Raw genomic sequence first — 27,162 nt, 5'->3', positions numbered from 1 at the left:
GGGAAACATGTATTCAATAGCAGTACATGTATTGTGAACTTGATAATATAATGGATTTCCTTTAAAGGAAATGTCACGTAAACTTGTTTTACAGAAATACTTTTCAAGTACATACAGTGTAACACACATTGAACTTCTTTTTTTTGTTTTTTTATAAGACTTTATCACGGATATAAACAGTACTTTTTTCGTGGCTATGTTAGAGGTTTAATATTTTTATTTCTTCCGTTTTTTTGCATGCTATACTTATTTTTACCAAAATGATACATCCTGTCAACTTGGTCTGACGAGTACACAAACAATTTATTGTTTGCCTTTGTTGATCAGCTTTTTTTTCAATATAATACTAATTGTATTCATAAACCTCAAAATTACAGGATGAACACAGTATATTATGATTAAGTTATTGATCAATAACGCCATTGTAATGCATAAATTCGTCTGTTAGTTTTCTTGTTTAAATAGTTTTACATTGTCATTTCGGAGCCTTTAAGTTCTGACTATGCTGTACGGGCTTTCCCTATTGTTGAAGGCTTTATGGTTACCTATATTTAATAATGTCTGTGTCATTTTGGTCTCTTGTGGAGAGTTGTGTCATTGGCAATCAGACCACATCTTCTTTTTTTACATAAATATGCGCAGGCAACCATAACTCTTGTCAAATATTTCAAGATATTTTGTTTTAGGTTCGGCCTATCTGGAAAAAACTCTTACTCTTTTCAATACGTTGACGTAATATAGCCAAATTTTTGGAAACAATTGAGATATCTTCCGAATTGTGAACTTTCATTTTCTATGTATTAAGACCACTGATGCAACATGCGGAGCAGGATCTGCTAACCCTTACGGAGCACATGGAATCACCCAAAGTTTTTGCTGGGGTTCGTGGTGCTTTATAGTCTTTATATATATATTATCTATGTTGCGGCTTGTGTTCTATTATTATTTTTATGACGTCAAATGTCAATTCCGCATACAATTTGTTTTCAAATAAAAAACGAAGTAAAATATACGAGTGAAGGGACATAGGTCATTTCGAGACGCAAAAAAAGATTAAATTTTATTTATTTACAGTGTGATATTTTAAATTTAATAACAAAGTTAGAGAAGGGAAATATGTCATTTCGATACGCCAAAAAAAATAAAGTTTATTTAATTACAGTGTGATATTTTAAATATAATTACAATTGTTAGAGAGGGGAAATAGGTCATTTCGATACGCAAAAAAGACTAAAATTTAGTTATGTATTATTAGTTACATAGTGTGCTAGTGACCTAATATGATATATACAGGGTCAGTAAATTCCATATGGGGTGAGAGCGAAGCTCGAACCCCATATGGAATTTACTTACCCTGTATATATCATATTAGGTCACTAGCACACTATGTAACGAATTTATCTTACCGACTATCTTTATGTGTTGAATTTAGACTAAAGTTGTCTTATTTGCTTTCATAACACATCTCCTTATTTCTGTATTAAAGTGTTCAGGTGTTCAATTTTAAGAACCTTCTTCAATTGATATGCACTAAAAAAACTAATGTAAACGATAGATATTTATAACAAACAACCTTGATATAACAATATTAAAAAGAACTTTCAAAATTTGAAATAATCAAACAGTGCCTAAGTCGCAAATTCACTACTAACCTAATATTGAAATAAGCCCCGCCTCCCTACTAACCTAATATTGAATATACACGGTCTCCACGAGGTCGCGTTTAACCAATCATATTCCTAAAAATCTATAGGAGGTAAGATAATATTAGTTACATAGTGTGTTAGTGACCTAATATGATATATACAGGGTCAGTAAATTCCATATGGGATGATAGCGAAGCTCGAATATCATATGGAATTTACTTACCCTGTATATATCATATTAGGTCACTATCACACTATGCAACAAATTTATCTTACCGACTATCTTTATTTGTTGAATTTAGACTAAAGTTGTCTTATTTGCTATCATAACACATCTTCTTATTTCTGTTTTAAAGTGTTCAAGTGTTCAATTTTAAGAACCTTCTTCAATTGGTCTGCACTAAAAACTTTATGTAAACGATAAAAATGTTATCAACAACTTTGATATAACAACATTCAACAGAACTTTCAATACTTTTAAATAATTAAACAGTACCTAAGTCGAAAATCCAGTACTAACCGTGTCTTGAAATAAGCCCCGCCTCCCTACTAACCTAATATGGAATATACACGGTCATCACGAGGTCGCTTTTAACCAATCATATTCCTAGAAATGTATAGGACGTAAGCTAAGTGTGATATTTTAAGTCAAATCATAATAGTAAGAGAATGTTATTTATATGTTTACCTGTAATGAGATTCAAAACTGAGTCTGAATGTCAAAAATGGAATAGCACATAAAAGCTATAAAATTCAGCTTACATATTCTGTCAATTATAAATTAAACTGCAATCACGACGGCTTTGTGAGTTGAGAAACAGAAAACCAATATCGGTCAACCAATAAGTATTGGTGCTGCGACTTTGTTAATTTAATTGCAGTTGTCTCCCTCATAAACAGGTTTGAGTACTTTTATGGGGCAGAAGGGAGGCTAGTTTGTTCTACGAAATGTAAGTTTACAACGGGAACGCAGCAATCGTCAAGTACTTGTATGTCAAAGATCCGAGTTCAATTTTTTTTTTTTATACAAAATAGATCTCCTTGTATAAGCTAGTTCAAACTTTCTGCTTTTTATAGTGTTCAATACTAGACAAAAATTCAAGGCGCTAAACTATTTTCCATAAAATGTTTATTTGTTCAGACAGTTAAGGTTGAAATAATATAATTACCTCATATACAATAGTACTGTCTGGAATCAGTTAATAACCATACCTTAATGTAAACAGACATGAGTATGCCTGCAGGTATTCATACCCTCTTAACCTTTAGATGTTATTCTTTTTTTTTATAGGAATGATGATGTTGTGAAATGAAAAATAAATTTCAACCAGAAGTTATCCTCATATTTTTGGGTTTTTTTATCATTTTTATTTTATGGAATAATTGTCTGAAGTAAATATTTGTTTTTTAAAAGCTTACAATACAAATGTCAACTATTCGTCGTCATGTCCTTATAGGCTCATTTATAAAACACTTTGTTCCAAAAAGAATTTAATCTGCAGGTCTATATTTGTTTGTGATGGATCTCACATTGTTACAACTCGTATCCCGATGGTTGTCCGAAATGTTTAAAGTCAAACAGCAAAGTTTTTAACGTAGTTCTGTTAATCCCTGTTCGTGTTTCTAAAACGACTATCTGATTTTGAGGGCACACATGCGGTAGGACACATTCAATTTCCTCTGTTTCAATTTTACCGGATGAACAAGGTTACTGATAAATATAGCAAACAATCCAGGCGCACGAGTGTATCATAGTCCCTTTATTAATCAAGAACCAGTTTGTGAATTGTTCGGTAGGTCGGATACAAACTCTTCATCGATCACATTTAGTCGTTAAATCAATCTCCCGTGAATTCCAATAGTTTTGTGTTATAAGCTCCAATATTTCATTCGTACAAAACATTCGACGTTTCTCTTGATTTCTTTTGTTTATTTATATGGAGAGCATATCCAATAAACAACAATATTGATGACAGACACAGAATGACTCCATCGGAATAAAAAGTAATGGCGTAGCTTCCGGTTTCATCGAAAAGCCAACCTGAAAAGATATATAAAATAAACATTATAATTTTTATATTAATCGTCACATACTGTTAATTGTCATAGAAAATCTTATTCATTGATAGAAGGGATACAAATAAAATGTAATGTATATTATGTAATATGATGAAATTCATTTGAACTTTCTATCATTTGGACCTTTATTTGCATAGAAAGGTCAAAATTTGTAGAATGTAATTTCACGTGCTTGGAAATACAGCTCCTTTAATATCGTATCAAATGTAAAATGGGTGTCAATTATCTTTCAAGGTTTCAAAGACTCTGCATTGAAAAAGCAGAGTAAAAAAAACGACATTGCATTGCATGCATTCTGTGTGTCATTGTTTCTAACTAATTTCTTAAAAAACAGATCTATAAGCATGAAGCGATTTGCATAACATATTTTAACAATCTTTCTACTCATAGAAAAGACTGGATATCATTTTTTTTTATTTAACAAAATAAGATAACCAAAGAAACAGGAGTTTAATATATAATACTACCTGGTACATACACAATTTAACATAAATACGTAAAACTAAAGATAAATAAATTTTATAAATAAAAATAATTTCCTACATAACATGTATGTTGTTATTTTTTTATCATGTCAATTATTTCTCTAACAATGCAGATCTAACAAAATAAAAACAGAATACGGTCGTTGACAATAGACGGATTTATCAACATTTTTTTTATTTTTAAGCTCGAATTTTTGTCGTTGTTTCTTTAGCCAGCAGAAGGGACGGTATTCTACTCTGCACGAGGCAGCGGATGTCCATACGTTCTCGTGCCACTTATTAGTGATTTCGAATTTGTACATGGCAACACACAATTCACCTTTATGTTTTTTACTTTTTTTTAATCGAGCGTCACTGATGAGTATTTTGTTGACGAAACGCACGTCTAACGTCGATACAAAATTTATAATCCTGGTATATACGATGATTGTATTTATATAAGTTATAGTACAAAAAATGAGAAAAAGATTTTATTTTTAAATCCATATATATCAGACAACTCTTGCTGTAAGTAATAAGTACATTAAACAGAAACATGTTGTCTGCTCTATGGTTGGGTTGTTGTCTCTTTGACACAATCCCCATTCTCATTCTCAATTTTATCTAATTTAAATGTTTCTAAATATTTTCAAGATAAAAAGTATATTTTATTTAGTCCAAAAACTTATTAAATCTTTTTATAATGCTGTATTTCATATAAATGGAAAAAAAATTCCCATGGTATATTTATAACCATTACATGCATTATAAAAAAGTGTGTACTATAAAAATGTGTTCTTCAATTAGATTTGTTTTTATAACAAGTAATATAATAACCAGTCACTTACCTGCAGCCGGTGTTCCAATCAACAGAAAAAGACCTTTGAATAGCAACATGTTACCAAAGGAACTAGTCAAATTATCTATTCCAACAAAATGAACTAAAACAATAGCGTTTAAGCATATGTATACACCTACAATTATAAAGGTTAAATTTTATTCATTTTGGGAACTATAGTCATGATTTATTTTGATAAATATTGAGTCAAGTATATTATTGAGTTTGATGTGTAAAAATTATTAATTCTTTGTTAAATATTTGGGTTTTTTTGTTCTGATTGAGATTGTAACACGGTTATGACTGTTGTACCCCTATTTTGAAAAGAAGTAGGTCCAGTAAGATCCTTTTTTGGCCCCAAAATATTGCATTTTTACAAAATTGTTAAAATGTGAATTTTTAGTCATTTATTGGACAGTAGAATGTTTCTGCTACATAAATATGGGCTGTTTTCGACAATACAATGCACACATATCGGGTACTAGCACCATTAAAAAGTATAATCACAAAAATACTGAACTCAGAGGGAAATCAATACGGAAAGTCCATAATCACATGGCAAAATCAAATAACAAAACGCATCAAAAACGAATAGACAAGAACTGTCATATTCCTGACTTGGTACAGGCATTTTCAAATGTAGAAAATGGTGGATTAAACCTGGTTCTATAGCGCTAACCCTCTCTCTTTAATAACAGTCTCATCAAATTCCGTTATATTTATATGATGCGTTAAATAAACAGTCACAATTAATAAAAATTAATGAAATCCTCAGAATTTTAGCATTGTAGTTAAATTTTAGACAGTTTCCGTGTAAAACGAAAGTGACCGCATTCGTGTTCATTCTTAATATTGAAATGTTAGTTGTATTTGATGATAATACACAACATATATAAAGGTTGAGGATTTCGTTTTTTACAAAAACCATCCAAAAAGTGACATTTTTCGGCATATTTGGTAGATTTTTCATATTTGAACTTGAATCGGATCGTTTTTAATGCCTAATTGGTTAAAATATTTCACATAAACTAATTGAATCAAATGAAATAGACACTTAAGTGTTTAAAAAGTGGTCAAAATCTTTCGTCAGATGAACCTGAAATTTGAGGCCGAAATCGGTCCTTACCGGACCTACTCCTTTTACATAGTATGTCTGTTTTGTTCATGCATCGTTGTCAATGTCATGGAATTTGATACGACTGTCATACAAGGGAGAGGTTTAGCGCTATAATACCTGATTCAATGCACCATTTTCGACATAAGAAAATGTCACTGATGAGTCTTCTGTAGACGAAACGCGCGTCTTGCGTACTAAATTATATATCTTTGATATTATATACTATTTACCAAGTCAGAAATATGACAGATGTTGTCCATTCATTTGATGTGTTTTATCTTTATGTTTTTGCAATTTTGATTAAGGACTTTCCGTTTTGAATTTTCATCGAATTTCAGTATTTTTGTGATTTTACTTTTTTTATATAAACAATTTCACGCTTAGCCACAATAATCCGTTTTGAGTATAATTACCAGCAGATCAAAGACAAGTTTGTGATTTTGTTGGAAAAGGTCAATTTGAATGAAAAATGAACTCTTCCTACATATTACTTGGAGTGTGCACTATACAGTCACACCAGAAGATGAAAAAACAGGATAACATATCTGAGTTAGGAAAAGGATCAATTTTGTGAAATTTATTTCAAATTAATAACACGTATGTAAATAAAGTCAACAGCAGTATATACTACTGTTCATAAGTCATAAATCGATGTGTTACAAACTAAAACCGAGGGAACCACATCAAATATAAGAGGGGAACCACATCAAATATAAGAGGGGAACCACATCAAATATAAGAGGAAAACAACAAAACAACAGAACACTGAAGTGCAACAAAACGCCGTGATACAAAACGTATATCCACAATAGCATTAAAAAAAAACATAGAACAGCTAGCGAGATGCATGCGTGAAGGTACGATAAAATGTTTGAAAGAGTAGTATGCGTATCTGTATAAGTCTAAAGCATTTGTCAAATCTTTAGGAAACACCAACTCAGGATTTTCAATTTCACGCGAATATTTTCAATTACAGGAATGGATATGGACAATAAAAGGAATGGATATTGACAATAAAAGGAATGGATATTGACAATAAAAGGAATGGATATTGACAATAAAAGGAATGGATATTGACAATAAAATGAACAGATTGTCATTAAATGGATGTGGTTTGATTGCTTGTTTCTAAAAAAAATTGAGTGCTGTATATATACATGTATATGTACAAAGTTTTTTGTTAAAAACAGATTAATATCTTTTAAAGAATAAACCTACCTGCGGATGCACCAAATAGAACACTATAACACACGAGGAAGGAGTGACTATCATTAAAAGGTGAAACAAAAGTTGATAATCCACAAAGTAGTATACTAATTCCATATATTATAGATGGATTTGCAAATTCTCGAGATGCAATCCACCCAAATACTAATCGTGCCACAGTGTTAGCCATGCCAGCTACTGATAGTAGAAAAGAAGCGTCTGTTTTTGATATTCCCACTTCGTAGGCTCGATCAGGGATATAGATATAAGGTATTCCTGAACCTACTGATCCGAAGCAACTACTTATCACGAAAAATATATACACAATATCTAAACACATTGAACATCCGAATATTGTGTATAATTTCTTTAGGAAATGATCAATATTTGTCCATAGCTTTATTTTTGTACTCTTGATTGTTTTTGGACCCGAAATGGACGATGTACTTGTGTTAAGCACAATGTCTTTGTGTGTATGTGTATACATATTGGACTGAGATCTGGTTACGTTTGAATCACACAAATCTGAACTTTTCTTGTAAAGATAACTGTCACTTTTACCAATAATTAACGAAGATTTTTCTTCAGAGGAATCCTGGGCATGTATAACCTCCTTTTGGTTTATGTCTAGGAACTCTGTCTCTTCTAGTTTCATTTTCAAATTAATAGGTCTGAAAAATAACCCACCAACTACACAATTTAACATAATACCAGCGGCAATTAGAACTGCTCCTCTCCACGTGTATAATTCAATTAAATATTCAGTAAATGGCGCCAAAACGAAGGTGCCGATTCCTGTTCCGCACAAAGCGATGCCCATGGCAAAAGCTCTCTTCTTATCAAAGTATTGTCCAACACATGATATTGCTGCGACGTACATAAAGGCAGCACCAATTCCTTCAAATATTGAGAAAATCATTGAACATCGATTTAACTTTTGAATTAAAACAAGACAAATTTATATCTGCCATTATACAAAGAGACAAATTGTAAAGTATTATTTCCTAATTGTTCACTGTGTTTTGTTTGTTTTCCATGGTGAATTATACATGCAAAAATGGTTAAAGCATAGAGTATTCGTTTAAAAATATTGAGAGAAAAAAAAGTTTAGCATAAAGCGGCAAATTATACACAATTAATTTGAAATAAAAAAACTTCCAATTGATATTTTACAGTGTGTTTTTCTATATTGTGATGTTATGCTATTGTTTCAGAAAAGGGAGAAGGTTTGGTACCTTTAAAACGTTTAATCCCGCTACAAATGTTTGCACCTGTCCTAGATCAGGAATCTGATGTACAGTAGTTGTCGTCTGTTTATGTAGTTCATTCGTGTTTCTCGTTTCTCATTTTTATATAGATTAGACCTTTAGTTTTCCCGTTTGAATGGTTTTACACTAGAAATTTGTGGGGCCCTTTATAGCTTGCTGTTCGGTGTGATCCAAGGCTCCGTGTTAAAGGCCGTACCTTGACCTATTATGGTTTACTTTCATAAATTCTTATTGAGATGGAGAATTGTCTCATTAGGCACTCATACCACATATTCATATACCTAAGAACTCACCTGGAATAACACCGAATGTAACACACAACCAGTATATATTAGGAGCAAAGGCACTTGCAGCAAAACCAGCGGATGAAATAATACCACCAACTACGGTGACAACTCTAGGTCCAAATCGATTGGTCAATACGCTAGCTATCGGACCTGTAATCGTACAAATAAATTGTTAGATACTATTATGCATTATATGATATTGCACGTCACGTTTAATCGAATCAGTAATTTTGGACAAATAATTTAAGCTATTTGACTGGTGTCACATTAGAGCAAAAGGGATGAAAGTTACATTAAACGTCAATCAATTAATAAATCGTCCCCCTTTTTTTTTTTTGTTACCTAAAAATAGTCAATGATGCTCCACCTAACGGGTTAATGGAGCAAACAATAATAATAATGTTACACAATGACATCTTGTAACTTTTGACTTTAAGAAACTGATGACCTGGATGTTCTTCTTCTTTTGTTGTACCAACCTTGTCTAATAACTTGTGGATATCACACATAAACTGTCGGTATTATTAAATCATCAAAATCTACTTTGACCAAAAACCTTTTATCTGAATCGGGACAGACGGACGAATGGACGAACAGACGGACGGACGAAGAACGGACGCAAAGATTGAACAGCATAAGCTCATAAGGAGGGCATAACAAGTTTTAATGTTGATATTTTTCTTGCAATTCCGATATAAAAACTTGAACGTAGTCGATTAACGTTAGAAAAAAAATATTTGAAGTAAATAAGGGACGATTTTAAAAATGATTGATCAACATGAATAGTATCATTGTACATCGGAGATACCAATTTTACGGTAGTTAAATAATCAATTACCGACTTCATTCAACAGAGATAAGTTTCAACATTAATTGAAGGTCATAAATGTATTTAAACGAAAACTTCAACAAGCAAAATAACTTACATCCACTTCATATGATCATTGCCAATCATACCACTTCTCCATACTTTTGTATTGAATTGCATAATAATATAAAAAAAAAATACTAGTATGTTTTTCCAAATTATATATGCAGTGAGGTGAGATTTTGTAGTGCATGTTAGACTTCATCAACCAAATCGTTGTTCCTTTGCTTTGAAATTCGTCAATTACGTGAAGAGATTTTGTTTCCCATTTATGATGAACTGGAATGGGGGATCATATATTTGAATTCTGTATTCTTTATTTATCTAAACATGTATTTCTCTATTACTTATGTATTTTAATATTTATCCCCTTTTTCATATACATTGTATTTCAGTACCCCATTATTCTCAATCTTTTTGTTTGCCTATTTTTCTCTATTCTGTACACTTTGGTCATTATTTTGTAATATGTAAACCCCAAACGATATGACAGGATGTATTGATCTTGTATTGAAATGATATAAATGATGTGTAAAATGCTTACACCACTTATACTACTGTCCCAGGTAAGGGCGAGGGTTTAACCCCGCCACATTCTCTATGTATGTGCCTGTCTCAAGTCAGGAGCCTTTAATTCAGTGGTTGTTGTTTGGTTCTGTGTAACATATTTATGTTTCGTTCATATTTTAAATAAATAAGGCCGTTAGTTTTCTCGTTTGAATTGTTTTACATTGTCATTTTGGGTCTTTTTATAGCCGACTATGCGGTATGGGCTTTGTTCATTGTTGAAGGCCGTACGGGGACCTCTAGTTGTTAATTTCTGTGTCATTGTGGTATCTTGTGGACAGTTGTCTCATTGGCAATCATACCACATCTTCTTTTTTTATATTTACATGCAATCTAGCATAAAATTTAAAAGATTTTTAAGTGGAACAGCGTGTAATGTACATGTACAGTGACACACATTAGATGTTTATCAGTATGCCTAATTTCTATAATTGTGTACACTGTAAAAAGGGTGTTAAGATCATAAAAATTATTCTCAGCACATCTTTCAGCTCATTTTTTTACATGCTTTGGTCCAAACGTGTCTCAATTCAATGTGTTTGGATTATGATAAGAATCGTGTTTAGCTTAGAAATATTTTTTTCATTCCTAAACACTTTTAAGCTAAAACACATTTAAAAGTGTTTAATTCAAGACATGTTTACACTTTATGTGCCTACTGAAGATTGTGTTTAGAAATTAAACAACCCTAAACGTTTTAACTAAGCATTTATTTCCTAATACAAGACTTTAACAGTTCATATGCACTTGATAACCTATAAATTAACATAAAACAGATTAGATAAAAAGAAAAGGTAGTTAAAAATGATATAATAGAACAAAGATAAGTTTTTTTTATGCACTTTTCAAACGAAAGTTATTAAGTTTTGAGTCTATTTTCGTGTGACTTCTAAATTTAATTTCTTTTGATTTCAAGGTGTAATTACAATAGTATACAGTATGTATTTGTTTGATCTCGAATCAGCATATCTTACAGATTGTTTACCATCGTATATTTTGATGGATTGCCGTTTAATGTACAGTGTCAAATATTACATGTATATCAGTATGTCTAAATTTTATATCAATGTATATGCATATTCATATTTGTGAATTAATATAATTAAATACGTATTAACCATGATATATTAAAACATAGATCAAGTTTGTCTTTAGACTGAACAAACTTATCAAGTTATCAAATATAATTCTTTTGAATTCAAGGTGTAATTACAAAAGTATACACTTACAGTATATTTGTTTTGTCTCGAATCAGCATATTGTTCTAAGTCCATCCGTTTTTTGTGTTGTTGTTAAAATAACCTATATATATATGTATTTATTTATTCATATTTTATTTTAGAAAGAAGGAGGAGGAGGGTAGTACAGGTACATTTATCTATTTATAAATACCTGCAAATAGATACATCCCATTCAATAACGATCCAATCAATGCAGTCGTCCCCTTGTCACTTCCAAAATAGTCCAGGAATTCAATATAAAACACTCCGAACGCATACACAAACCCATCCATAATCAGGTGTACCAGAAAACAACCCAGCACCACTGCCCAGCCCCAACCACCGTCCGGGGAGACCCGTGGTGTCCGTGTTCCCATATTTCAATGATTCTGCAATTGTAGTACAAAATATATAACCACGTGTGGTTAAAGTCCTATATACACGAAATATAGCCTGCACACGGATAATGTGTCAGTGTTCCCCTATTTTTGTGATCCTAAAATTGAAATACCAAAAGTATACCCACGTGTATTTAAAGTCCTACATGAAATATATTCTACACATGGATAATGTGTCCTCATTAAATGACATAAATGTCCGAACACGACTTGGTTATAGTGTATTCATTATACTGTAAATGTCACCACCTTTATCACCGTTATCTGTGACATGGATTCGAATCTTTGAAGCCGAAATAAAAATGACCGACGATAACTTAAGACAAGACCTTTCTGAATTGATTAGTATTTTTAAAATAGTATATCATATGATTGCATCTACGTATCAATTATCTATTATTAACAAAAAAAAACTATATATATTCTGATTCTTTTGTTATATTAAAGTTTCTGAATTTAATCTTTATTTTCACAAAATTTCGTATACTAGTACTTGCATGTCAGAGTTTAAAAATTAAAGCTTCGTTATGAAATAATTTACAGCCGATTTCATTGAGTGTGTACGCAATGGTAATATCTTTGGTTAGCTTGTTTGTTAGCTGAACCGTGAAGTCTTTATAAGGTCAAGTATACTAACCTCTATATAATATATAATATACTAAATAGTTGACCAATAAAAAGTAAGTTCATAATATTCAAAATTGACGCTTAAATTTCATTGGTGAATAAAATAATTCCAATCAGCACGTGATGTTGGGGTTAAAAAGGGAACACCGCAAACTCCCAACATCACATATCACACTTTTATGTAGATAGCTGTTTGGAATAAATAATTGAAACATCATTGTATTTTATTTACCAGGTATGTAAATTGTTAAAGTATAAACTATTTTCAAATTAATTTTAAAGTAAGAATTTATCTTTTGATTTAATAACTTAGATATTTAAAACTTAACTTAAATTTATAAAAGATTTTCATTAACAGAAATAAGAGATGAGGGACACGCCAGCAGAAGGTATTACATAGACCTGAATATGAGCGAGCTAGTATTCCCCAGATTACAGAGCGAAGATATTGTCCGAGGCCTAGTTTAGATTCCTTATCCGAGAATACAATATAAGCGAGAATAGTCCCCAGTGAAAGATGTCAGTCCCCCGACATCTAAGTTATAATCGTTTTGGAGGAAAAGGGGAGACAACCCGACAGTGCAGCGATTCTTCCCCCTTTTCCCGCATTACACATATACCGTTAGATTGCATGATTATCTATCGGACTAGTCTACTCTTTAATGAGGATACTTTACCTTACCTAATAAATACTTCACGGTTCAGCTAGGAACCAAGCTAACCAAAGATATAACCTTTGACTAAACACTCAATGTAATCGGCTGTATTATAAAATTATTTTAAAATTGCGTTAAAAGTGAAGTGAGGAGAAATTTTTATCTAATTGATTTTATTTCAAAAAGAGAGAAAAAGTCTTGTGATCCTGTATTTTTTTTTATAAGTTAAACCATATATGCTCCATAATATTATTTTTTTAGTAAATAAAGCATATACTAGAATTATAGTCAAAGTATGCTATAGATATTTAAATACTGTAGTTTTTGTCCGGAAATATAAATGTACTGCATTTTTTTTTACTAATATGAAGACTCTTTAGGTGGCACGGTAGTATTTCCTGGCCATAAGGGATAATGATAGCCTTTTTAGAATTTTCACCACTTTATAACACTGCAAAAAAATCTACATTCACAGTTAACTGAAGTACTTTCATTTTACCATTCAGAAATGAATTTGGATATGTACCATGACCGTTTACTTTTTTTGCTATTTTTAAAATCCTAAGGCCACTAGTACTTTTAGGTCTTTTATGGTGCAGTGAATGCAAAATTTAAAAAAATTCTCAAAAATTCATTTTCATCTGTATATAAAATTAATTCATATTTTTCTACACCTGATTCATCACTCAGTTTGGGAAAGTATGTTCAGTTGATACTGTATTTTTTGTCCAATCACACTGTTTAGATACATATACCTAAGTAGGGTACACAAAAGAGCAACCTAAATTCTGGAAAGCAAATACTACCGTGCCACCTTTAAATAAACTGTTTGTATCTAAATGGTAACGAAAACATATCAATTACATAAATGCAAGAGTTGTTTAAAAACTTAATAAAAAAATATGAATTTGAAGCTTCAAAAAATCAATTAATTCGAAAATATGTTTCTTTTAAATGCAATGGATGTTTTAAATAGATTTGAGTCAGTAGGTAGTATTTTTGTGATGTTAATTTTGTTTAATTTCGTTATTAAAAACATCTTGCTTGGAAGAATAATTTTTGTATCATCACAAAATATCAACACACTCATTATCCTCAATGTCTAAATATATCCTAAAAGTCCATATAATTTGAAAAAAATGATAAACAAACATGTTTTCAATCATAATCCTACAAAGTTTGATAAACTAAAGTGCTTTTAACTTCTAAATATATATATAAATAAACCTGCTAAATGTACTGACATGTAAAAAGGACATAAAAAGGCGCAATTGGCATGTGCAGAGGAAAGACGTCCACCGTATTATTTAACGAATGACGACGACCGCCTAATTCAATAACTAATGACGACGTCCGCCTTATTCTATAACCGATTACGACGTCTGTCTAATTCTATAACCAAAGATGAAGTCTACAGAACTCTATAACCGATGAAGACGTCCGTCTATTTATATAACCAAAGGCGACGTCTACAGAACTCTGTAACCGACAAAGACGTCCGTCTATATATATAACCAAAGACGACGTCAACAGAACTCTATAACAGACGAAAACGTCTGCCTCTTTGTATAACCAAAGACGACGTCCGCCTTTTATATCACCGATGGCGAAGTCCGCCCAATACTATAACTGAAGACGACGTCTACAGAACTCTATAACCGACAAAGACGTCCGTCTATATATATAATCAAAGACGACGTCTACAGAACTCTATAACCGACAAAGACGTCCGTCTATATATATAACCAAAGACGACGTCTACAGAACTCTATAACCGACAAAGACGTCCGTCTATATATATATAACTGATGACAACGTCTACAGAACTCTATAACCGACAAAGACGTCCGTCTATATATATAACTGATGACGACGTCTACAGAACTCTTTAACCGACAAAGACGTCCGTATATATATATAACCAAAGACGACGTCTACAGAACTCTATAACCGACAAAGACGTCCGTCTATATATATATAACTGATGACAACGTCTACAGAACTCTATAACCGACAAAGACGTCCGTCTATATATATAACCAAAGACGACGTCTACAGAACTCTATAACCGACAAAGACGTCCGTCTATATATATATAACTGATGACAACGTCTACAGAACTCTATAACCGACAAAGACGTCCGTCTATATATATAACTGATGACGACGTCTACAGAACTCTATAACCGACGAAGACGTCCGTCTATTTATATAACTGATGACGACGTCTACAGAACTCTATAACCGACAAAGACGTCCATCTATACATATAACCAAAGATGACGTCTACAGAACTCTATAACCGACAAAGACGTCCGTCTATACATATAACCAAAGATGACGTCTACAGAACTCTATAACCGACAAAGACGTCCGTCTATATATATATAACTGATGACAACGTCTACAGAACTCTATAACCGACAAAGACGTCCGTCTATATATATAACTGATGACGACGTCTACAGAACTCTATAACCGACAAAGACGTCCATCTATACATATAACCAAAGATGACGTCTACAGAACTCTATAACCGACAAAGACGTCCGTCTATACATATAACCAAAGATGACGTCTACAGAACTCTATAACCGACAAAGACGTCCGTCTATATATATATAACTGATGACAACGTCTACAGAACTCTATAACCGACAAAGACGTCCGTCTATATATATAACTGATGACGACGTCTACAGAACTCTATAACCGACAAAGACGTCCGTATATATATATAACTGATGACGACGTCTACAGAACTCTATAACCGACAAAGACGTCCGTCTATATATATAACTGATGACGACGTCTACAGAACTCTTTAACCGACAAAGACGTCCGTATATATATATAACTGATGACGACGTCTACAGAACTCTATAACCGACAAAAACGTCCGTCTATATATATATACCTGATGACGACGTCTACAGAAGTCTATAACCGACAAAGACGTCCGTCTATATATATAACAAAAGACGACGTCTACAGAACTCTATAACCGACAAAGACGTCCGTCTATATATATAATCAAAGACGACGTCTACAGAACTCTAAAACCGACAAAGGAGTCCGTCTATATATATAACCAAAGAAGACGTCTACAGAACTCTATAACCGACAAAGACGTCCGTCTATATATATAACCAAAGACGACGTCTACAGAACTCTAAAACCGACAAAGACGTCCGTCTATATATATAACCAAAGAAGACGTCTACAGAACTCTATAACCGACAAAGACGTCCGTCTATATATATAACCAAAGACGACGTCTACAGAACTCTATAACCGACAAAGACGTCCGTCTATATATATAACCAAAGACGACGTCTACAGAACTCTATAACCGACAAAGACGTCCGTCTATATATATATAACTGATGACGACGTCTACAGAACTCTATAACCGACAAAGACGTCCGTATATATATATAACTGATGACGACGTCTACAGAACTCTTTAACCGACAAAGACGTCCGTATATATATATAACTGATGACGACGTCTACAGAACTCTATAACCGACAAAGACGTCCGTCTATATATATAACCAAAGACGACGTCTACAGAACTCTATAACCGACAAAGACGTCCGTCTATATATATAACCAAAGACGACGTCTACAGAACTCTATAACCGACAAAGACGTCCGTCTATATATATATAACTGATGACGACATCTACAGAACTCTATAACCGACAAAGACGTCCGTATATATATATAACTGATGACGACGTCTACAGAACTCTTTAACCGACAAAGACGTCCGTATATATATATAACTGATGACGACGTCTACAGAACTCTATAACCGACAAAAACGTCCGTCTATATATATATAACTGATGACGACGTCTACAGAAGTCTATAACCGACAAAGACGTCCGTCTATATATATAACAAAAGACGACGTCTACAGAACTCTATAACCGACAAAGACGTCCGTCTATATATATAATCAAAGACGACGTCTACAGAACTCTAAAACCGACAAAGACGTCCGTCTATATATATAACCAAAGACGACGTCTACAGAACCTTAAAACCGACAAAGGCGTCCGTCTATATATATAACAAAAGACGACGTCTACAGAACTCTATAACCGACAAAGACGTCCGTCTATATATATAATCAAAGACGACGTCTACAGAACTCTAAAACCGACAAAGACGTCCGTCTATATATATAACCAAAGACGACGTCTACAGAACCTTAAAACCGACAAAGGCGTCCGTCTATATATATATAACTGATGACAACGTCTACAGAACTCTATAACCGACAAAGACGTCCGTATATATATATAACTGATGACGACGTCTACAGAACTCTTTAACCGACAAAGACGTCCGTCTATATATATAACTGATGACGACGTCTACAGAACTCTATAACCGACAAAAACGTCCGTCTATATATATATAACTGATGACGACGTCTACAGAAGTCTATAACCGACAAAGACGTCCGTCTATATATATAACAAAAGACGACGTCTACAGAACTCTATAACCGACAAAGACGTCCGTCTATATATATAATCAAAGACGACGTCTACAGAACTCTAAAACCGACAAAGACGTCCGTCTATATATATAACCAAAGACGACGTCTACAGAACCTTAAAACCGACAAAGGCGTCCGTCTATATATATAACAAAAGACGACGTCTACAGAACTCTATAACCGACAAAGACGTCCGTCTATATATATAATCAAAGACGACGTCTACAGAACTCTAAAACCGACAAAGACGTCCGTCTATATATATAACCAAAGACGACGTCTACAGAACCTTAAAACCGACAAAGGCGTCCGTCTATATATATATAACTGATGACGACGTCTACAGAACCTTAAAACCGACAAAGGCGTCCGTCTATATATATAACAAAAGACGACGTCTACAGAACTCTATAACCGACAAAGACGTCCGTCTATATATATAATCAAAGATGACGTCTACAGAACTCTATAACCGACAAAGACGTCCGTCTATATATATAACCAAAGATGACGTCTACAGAACTCTATAACCGACAAAGACGTCCGTCTATAAATATAACCAAAGACGACGTCAACAGAACTCTTTAACCGACAAAGACGTCCGTCTATATATATATAACTGATGACAACGTCTACAGAACTCTATAACCGACAAAGACGTCCGTCTATAAATATAACCAAAGACGACGTCAACAGAACTCTTTAATCGACAAAGACGTCCGTCTATAAATATAACCAAAGACGACGTCTACAGAACTCTATAACCGACGAAGACGTCCGTCTATTTATATAACTGATGACGACGTCTACAGAAGTCTATAACCGACAAAGACGTCCGTCTATACATATAACCAAAGACGACGTCTACAGAACTATATAACCGACAAAGACGTCCGTCTATATATAATATGAGGAAGGCGCTACCTTAAATGCCAGCTTTATAATGTCCAAGATATTGATTGGTTGTTGGTTGTTTAACGTTCAGTGGCAAATATTTCATGCATGTTCAGAATGAATGTCCAAGGCACTTATAACAAATAACATTTTGTTTATGTCTAAAATAAAATTATAAGTTCAGATGGAAAATACACTTTTTCTTGAAAAAATATTCTGATTCCCAAATTGATGAATAAAAAAGCATAGGACAAAAAAATATTTTGAATCCAGATCTTTGCCAAAAATGATTTTATCTTTCAGATATATGCTAAATAAATTTAACTTTTATATATCTAAAAACATAAAAACTTCCCAAACCGCACATGTCAGTCTGTACACAGTATTTTTTAGGTGATAATAAGACTGTATTTGCCAATTTGTTATGATAAACCTTAATACTAGTGTTAAATTTTGACTAAATAATTTTAAATGATAGTGCTGAAGGGCTTCGGTAAAAAAAAATCTGACTGGAATAAAAAAAAACATTTGTATTTCTGATCATCTTCAGTTTGTGAGTTCTACATCAATATCATGTACTATTAAATTCAGAGTCGGTTTTATGTCATTTCTTGAATATATTTTTGTGTTACATGTACATAATGTAGCTTACTTTTCAAGTTCTTATATGACAGCAAAAAAAAATGAGAATGGAAATGGGAAATACAAGCATGTTAAAAAAAAACACATTTGGTTTCAGACAATAACTTGAGTTAAGTAAATGGATTTCCATGAAATTTTACCAGGAGGTTCATACACAAAACTGAAAAGGAAGATAAGAATTGATTTTGGGGTTATAGTACATTATTGGGGGTATTTTTATTTTTTTATTTTGGGTTTTTCTTCCAAAAATTACCTTATTTACATCAATTATACTCATCTAGTACAGATTTGGCAGGAGATGCACTCAAAATAGGGTGTTTTAAACATTTTATCTGTAGTCTGTGCATTTTTCCTATGATGTACATGTACTTCTTGATAATGTTGATGTGAGTATCATGATAAAGAAAATATATTTGGTAACCGTAAGTATATATTCACAATTGACATGCACCAGAGCGAGAAAAGGATCTTCTTTCCCTTTAATTCCAAAAATTGCACATGATTTTTTTTCTCTCACTGTCACAGAAACACATGAATTATTTAGTAAATAAAACATTTGTCAATGTTTGAAACTTTCAGTAATAAAAATTCAGTTTAGCTTGTTTGAATGTTTCACTGATTGTGTGAAAATGTTAACAGCAATGTACAAAACACTTGAATAAATTGCATTATCTGCAGAATTATTGATATTTTTCCTCACAATAAATTCACAAGGACATAAAACTAACATATTGTGCTGTTTCAAGTTGTCTTCTTTTTTTGATTTCTTGAGAAGTATTTGTTTAACCTGTTCAGTCACTATAAAGTGTTAAAATTCTTATTTAGACGCAACACATTAATAGTGACCAAAAAGGTACTGCTTTCACATGAGAGAAGCTAGAAAAAAATTAAATGTACACATTTTCAATATTTTTGTAGGACTTAATATCATATGAAATTAAGGAGATATGTAGTTAGAGACTTCTGCTGAATAGAATATGTGGGTCTACCTGCTACCTGTTTTCAAATTAGTCCATATTGAAGTTTAAAGGATCCAAAATTAAAATATGTTTGATTTCAAATGACAAAAAAAATTGTGTTATTTATATGCTCAATATACATCTGCGGTCGTATCAGGCTGTGCATGGCAAAGCATTTTATTGCCTTTAGGTTTGTACTTTTTTGTTTGTTTTGGTCATGAAAATAAATTTGTAGTTCTGTTGTGAAGTTGCTAACATGAGAGTGCACAAATTGAACCTATATTGTGAGTTTTTTTCATCATCTTTTTCTATGAACCAGACAAAAGTTTATTCTGTGCTTATTTTTTTAGACTATCCTTGTTTACAATATAGTTACACGGTCACCAATTTAATTTTGAGTTCATCCAGAGTCATAGAAAAATGGGTTTCAACTGACCTCCAAACAATCCATGATTCTGTAATGAGGTTAGTACCGTCAGTACCCAAATTCATACATCATTACATTTTATTTCAAATCCTTAAAACTGGAATTAAACAAATGTTTTGTTTTATTTCTTCAAATATTTCAATAAATTTGGCATTATACCATGCTTAAACTTTATGTTTTGAAGAAAATGATGCTGGTAACAAATTTAATTTACTCATTTTAAAAAGATGATAATTAGATAACTTCACATGGTGAAAGAAAACTTGTAAGATTTCCAGGTTTTTTTGTTGAATAGGTGCAATTTTAGTTACTGCGACAGAGTAACAGTTTTGGTACTGTAATGTTATTTAACCATAAGTGTGTATTGCTAAATAGGTTCAAAAGTGAACCTGATAGTGATATAGTGATAAAGTACTTGGTAGAGTGAAAATGTTTTTTGATCAGGTTTAAACTGATGCATAAAATATACAGGTGACTGTTACAGCTTGAATGTTTAAAAGGATGTAGCCCACAAAAATGATAATCTCCCAAGTAATGTATGCCCAGTACATGTATATACCTATCAAAGTCATGGTATTATCATTGGTTATATTATGAAATTAACTCCGATCTTCCCATAAATCCAATTTTGGACAATATGAGAGCATACAATATATAGATATAGGAAGATGTGGTGTGAGTGCCAATGAGACAACTCTCCATCCAAATAACAATTTAAAAATTAAACCATTATAGGTTAAAGTACGGCCTTCAACACGGAGCCTTGGCTCACACCGAACAACAAGCTATAAAGGGCCCCAAAATTACTAGTGTAAAACCATTCAAACGGGAAAACCAACGGTCTAATCTATATAAACAAAACGAGAAACGAGAAACACGTATATATTACATAAACAAACGACAACTACTGTACATCAGATTCCTGACTTAGGACAGGTGCAAACATTTGCAGCGGGATTAAACGTTTTAATGGGCCCAAACCTTCTCCCTTTTTCTAAAACAATAGCATAACATCACAACATATAAAAACATACGATAAAATATCAATTAGCAGACTTAACTCAATCAAAAAACGTATGATTACACAAAGAACGAATAAATTTGATCTGCGATATCTGAATACAAATGCACAGTTAATTAAATATTAGAGACAAACAGTCATGACCAAAAGGCTATCAAACAAATTCAAACACACTGAGAAATATTTAACCAATCAATATATAGTTTGTTATGGAACGCGCACGACTGCCTTATGTTAATAATCAGCATTATACGCAGTGTTCCCAGCATTATATGAAGTGATCACAGCCAGGGCCGTAACTAGGGTTCGAATTCAGGGGAGGCCGGGGTTTGGGGGCCGCCGTATGAGGCCCCCAAGATAGGGGGGTTGGGGGGCGCAGCCCCCTGCCGATTTTTTTTCTCTTAGTCATTGGCTAAAAATTACCCGTTTCCCTTCGATTTCATCACTTTGAGAAACATCAGTATTGCTTGAACCTGGCCGCAACTTTTATGCAAAAACAAGCTGAGATTGCTGTTCTGGGTGAGCCAAGGCTCCGTCTTGAATGCTGTACTTTGACCTATAATTCTTATCATTAAATACATTTTGATCGCGGATTTTTTTCTCAAAAGATATTGCTGAAACTACCCGTTTTTTTTCGATTTCCTTACTTTAAGAAAGGTCAGATTTGCTGGATCCTTGGAGCAATTTTTATGCAAACAATTATTATCTGTATTCTCAGTATTCAAAGATATCTTTTTTTAGAAACTGGTAAGTTCAAAAGACATATAATATGGATAGAGCAGATTATAGAACGCAAGATATTTTTTTTATCGAGGATCTTTCAATATTGTTGAAAGCTGAACAGACATGTATATAATCATGTGACTACAACCAGGGACTTTCTATATATAATATATATATATATATATATATATATATGGGCATGTATCATATTTTCCCTCCGGTTTATATGATCCGTTCATCCTATATATTGACTCTTAAAATTCAAGAGTTAATCTAAAAATGAGGGTACTTTCTCTAAAAATGAGGGTGCTTTTTATATGGCCTTCCAAATACCGTTTCGATCCCTAACATCACTGAAGAGACATTTATTGTCGAAATCCGGATATGGTGTACTAAAGAAATATTGACACCGAATGTTTGTGGCACAACATCCTGTCCACAAGTTAACAATTTTTTTTTTCTGTGACGTATTAAATTTATAATAAGATCCATTTTGTTACAACCTGTGATCAATTTTATTTGTCAATCGCCAATGGCAGTCAGCAGGGTTAAAGAACATCAGTTGTTCGACCTGTTAGTCAAATGCGTTTTGTTTAAATATACTTTTTCACTCTTTTGGTCTTTTGGAAAATGTTGTTTGTGCTGTTTTTAGACCCTTCTACAACGAAATTTGTTTGACATGCACACGTATAAAAATTGCGGTTTTTATCCAACGCAGTCATAGGTTTGAACGTAGTTTTCAATTTAGACTCGTTTATATTTTTTGTTTGGGTATGTATCATATTTTCCCTCCGGTTTATATGATCCGTTCATCCTATATATTGACTCTTAAAATTCAAGAGTTAATCTAAAAATGAGGGTACTTTCTCTAAAAATGAGGGTGCTTTTTATATGGCCTTCCAAATACCGTTTCGATCCCTAACATCACTGAAGAGACATTTATTGTCGAAATCCGGATATGGTGTACTAAAGAAATATTGACACCGAATGTTTGTGGCACAACATCCTGTCCACAAGTTAACAATTTTTTTTTTCTGTGACGTATTAAATTTATAATAAGATCCATTTTGTTACAACCTGTGATCAATTTTATTTGTCAATCGCCAATGGCAGTCAGCAGGGTTAAAGAACATCAGTTGTTCGACCTGTTAGTCAAATGCGTTTTGTTTAAATATACTTTTTCACTCTTTTGGTCTTTTGGAAAATGTTGTTTGTGCTGTTTTTAGACCCTTCTACAACGAAATTTGTTTGACATGCACACGTATAAAAATTGCGGTTTTTATCCAACGCAGTCATAGGTTTGAACGTAGTTTTCAATTTAGACTCGTTTATATTTTTTGTTTGGGCATGTATCATATTTTCCCTCCGGTTTATATGATCCGTTCATCCTATATATTGACTCTTAAAATTCAAGAGTTAATCTAAAAATGAGGGTACTTTCTCTAAAAATGAGGGTGCTTTTTATATGGCCTTCCAAATACCGTTTCGATCCCTAACATCACTGAAGAGACATTTATTGTCGAAATCCGGATATGGTGTACTAAAGAAATATTGACACCGAATGTTTGTGGCACAACATCCTGTCCACAAGTTAACAATTTTTTTTTTCTGTGACGTATTAAATTTATAATAAGATCCATTTTGTTACAACCTGTGATCAATTTTATTTGTCAATCGCCAATGGCAGTCAGCAGGGTTAAAGAACATCAGTTGTTCGACCTGTTAGTCAAATGCGTTTTGTTTAAATATACTTTTTCACTCTTTTGGTCTTTTGGAAAATGTTGTTTGTGCTGTTTTTAGACCCTTCTACAACGAAATTTGTTTGACATGCACACGTATAAAAATTGCGGTTTTTATCCAACGCAGTCATAGGTTTGAACGTAGTTTTCAATTTAGACTCGTTTATATTTTTTGTTTGGGCATGTATCATATTTTCCCTCCGGTTTATATGATCCGTTCATCCTATATATTGACTCTTAAAATTCAAGAGTTAATCTAAAAATGAGGGTACTTTCTCTAAAAATGAGGGTGCTTTTTATATGGCCTTCCAAATACCGTTTCGATCCCTAACATCACTGAAGAGACATTTATTGTCGAAATCCGGATATGGTGTACTAAAGAAATATTGACACCGAATGTTTGTGGCACAACATCCTGTCCACAAGTTAACAATTTTTTTTTTCTGTGACGTATTAAATTTATAATAAGATCCATTTTGTTACAACCTGTGATCAATTTTATTTGTCAATCGCCAATGGCAGTCAGCAGGGTTAAAGAACATCAGTTGTTCGACCTGTTAGTCAAATGCGTTTTGTTTAAATATACTTTTTCACTCTTTTGGTCTTTTGGAAAATGTTGTTTGTGCTGTTTTTAGACCCTTCTACAACGAAATTTGTTTGACATGCACACGTATAAAAATTGCGGTTTTTATCCAACGCAGTCATAGGTTTGAACGTAGTTTTCAATTTAGACTCGTTTATATATATATATATATATACGAGTCTAAATTGAAAACTACGTTCAAACCTATGTTTTCGTTGGATAAAAACCGCAATTTTTATACGTGTGCATGTCAAACAAATTTCGTTGTAGAAGGGTCTAAAAACAGCACAAACAACATTTTCCAAAAGACCAAAAAAGTGAAAAAGTATATTTAAACAAAACGCATTTGACTAACAGGTCCTATATATACACTTTTCCTCAACTCTTGTATTGATTAAGCTACAAAAATATTTTTTTGAAATTGTCATGCATCCGATCCACATGCCTGATGAAGCTAATTTGTTGAGCGAAATATTGCGTATTTCTATTTAAAATCTAATAGAACTTGTAATCATATTAATTAGCGTGTTTAAGTTATATTCTTAGACATTTATATACTACTCTAGTATAAACTTAGTATAGAAACCCCCTGCTACAACGAATGGGAGTGTTTAACTACTAAGGCATTGACCATATTGTTCTCGTACGATTGGGAGACTTAAAAAACGATCCAACAGCTGATTCAGCCGGTAACGAATTTCCGATATCTTAAAAGATAAACAATACAAAAGGAACTTCCTCTGCTTAAATATATGAGCCCCAGCATAAATGTGAATAGTTAAGTTTTTATTCAAAATTATCGAAAGCAAAGTTTCATATGTGTTCTGATACGAATACTGACCCCTGAGGGCCTCAATACTGAATAACAGACGGACGGCCACACGAAAAAAAAACAAGTACTGAAACGGTTTACTTTCGATCAAAAATCCGAAAAATGACAGACATATCACGTACCAAGATAACAGTGTTAATACTGTAAACTTACTTGTGTTGTTTATAATATATATTCAACTTATTCGTGTACATATTGTCAATATTTTATTTTATTACTTCAAAAAAAAAAATTGGTGTAGAAAATTCAGGGGAGGCAACTTCCTCCCCTGCCTCATAGTCAGTTACGGCCCTGACAGCATTATATGTAGTGCTCACAACATTATATGCAGTGCTCACAGCATTATATGCAGTGTTCACAACATTATATGAAGTGCTCACAACATTATATTAAGTGCTCACAACATTATATTAAGTGTTTACAATATTATACGTTTGTTGTTGTATGATGAGATTGATGTATGATGAGATTTATGAATGATGAGATCATTCGGTAAACTTCGTTTTTTAGCGGAGATTACCGAATCCATAATTGGTAAATAACGGTAATGCCCAGAAAACAAATTTAAAAAGTTATTAAAATCATGTTATCATAAGGTAGCATACAATATTTAAAACTGATTGAAATATAAGTAAGGAAAAGATGAAACTGAGAGGTGAATGATTGAAGTAGTTCTGTTCGTCGTAAGAAATACGAATGGCAAAATGTAAGTTAAATAATAAAAAGTTTATTTAATGAAATATCGAAGGAAAATTTGTATGATATATTCTCGAGTTCATTTCCTACTGAAGAAATTTAGCAAGGTGCCACTTTATAGTCCGTACTCAGTTTCAAAAAGCTTTAATTACCTTTTAAATAAAACAGTCAGCTTTCTATAACACATAGGTGCCATATTACGCTAGCTTATATATGTCATGATAGAGTCATTTTTGGCATCGATTTTCAGAAATTGGCATTTTTACATGAATAAGTATCTAACAGATATGGAAAATGCAGTTTAAAGCAGTATTCCATTTAAAATCTTCGCCCCCCCTTTCCAAAATCCTGGATCCGCCCCTGTACACATTAGTATATATATTTATAAAAGATGTGGTATGATTGCCAATGAGTCAAAAAAGACACAGAAATTAACAACTATAGGTCACCATACGGTTTTCAACAATGAGCAAATCCTATATCGCATAGTCAACTATGCAAGGCCCCGAAAAGACAATATAAAACAATTCAAACGAAAAAAATAACGGCCTTATTTATATAAGAAATGAACGAAAAACAAATCTTTAATACGAAGACAAACGACAACCACTGAATTACAGGCTCCTGGCTTGGGACAGGCACATACATACATAATGTGGCGAGGTTAAACATGTTAGCGGGATCAAACATCTTAGCGGGATACCAACCCTCCACCTAACCTGGGACATTTGTATAACATATTTCTTACCTCATGTACCTCCTCCACTGAACAATCCAATACGAAGTGTGTGAATTCTGTACACGCGGTTTATTGTATAGACATTTTCTGAGATATACATGTATTATGTATTAATTCCTTTAAATATGCTTAGTCTATAGATTTTACCTT

At 32.8% G+C, this 27,162-nt stretch overlaps 1 protein-coding gene across 1 annotated transcript; it reads right to left on the bottom strand.

Annotated features, from left to right (window-relative positions):
* Positions 1–2,998: 2,998 nt before the first annotated feature.
* LOC134695134 (monocarboxylate transporter 12-B-like) lies at positions 2,999–27,119 on the bottom strand. Its single transcript, XM_063556320.1, has 6 exons — positions 27,022–27,119; positions 11,733–11,949; positions 8,912–9,055; positions 7,363–8,247; positions 5,038–5,163; positions 2,999–3,687 (listed from the first exon to the last, which is right to left on the bottom strand). The coding sequence occupies exons 2-6, from the start codon at positions 11,935–11,937 to the stop codon at positions 3,533–3,535; spliced, it is 1,515 nt and encodes a 504-aa protein (XP_063412390.1). The 5' UTR covers positions 11,938–11,949; positions 27,022–27,119; the 3' UTR covers positions 2,999–3,532.
* Positions 27,120–27,162: the final 43 nt, after the last annotated feature.

The sequence above is a fragment of the Mytilus trossulus genome, chromosome 13 (assembly GCF_036588685.1).
Source record: "Mytilus trossulus isolate FHL-02 chromosome 13, PNRI_Mtr1.1.1.hap1, whole genome shotgun sequence".
Lineage (NCBI taxonomy): Eukaryota > Metazoa > Mollusca > Bivalvia > Mytilida > Mytilidae > Mytilus > Mytilus trossulus.
The sequence above is the reverse complement of the archived record's forward strand: the minus strand, read 5'-3'. Positions and strand labels throughout refer to the sequence as shown.

What these genes read in the sequence shown, in the direction of transcription:
- LOC134695134 (XM_063556320.1), bottom strand. Translation starts at nt 11,937, where the DNA reads ATGGGAACACGGACACCACGGGTCTCCCCGGACGGTGGTTGGGGCTGG. An exon ending in TGGGATGTATCTATTTGCAG is followed by an intron (nt 9,056 to 11,732) that starts GTATTTATAAAT and finishes GTACGATTACAG; the next exon opens with GTCCGATAGCTAGCGTATTG. An exon ending in TACATTCGGTGTTATTCCAG is followed by an intron (nt 8,248 to 8,911) that starts GTGAGTTCTTAG and finishes CAATATTTGAAG; the next exon opens with GAATTGGTGCTGCCTTTATG.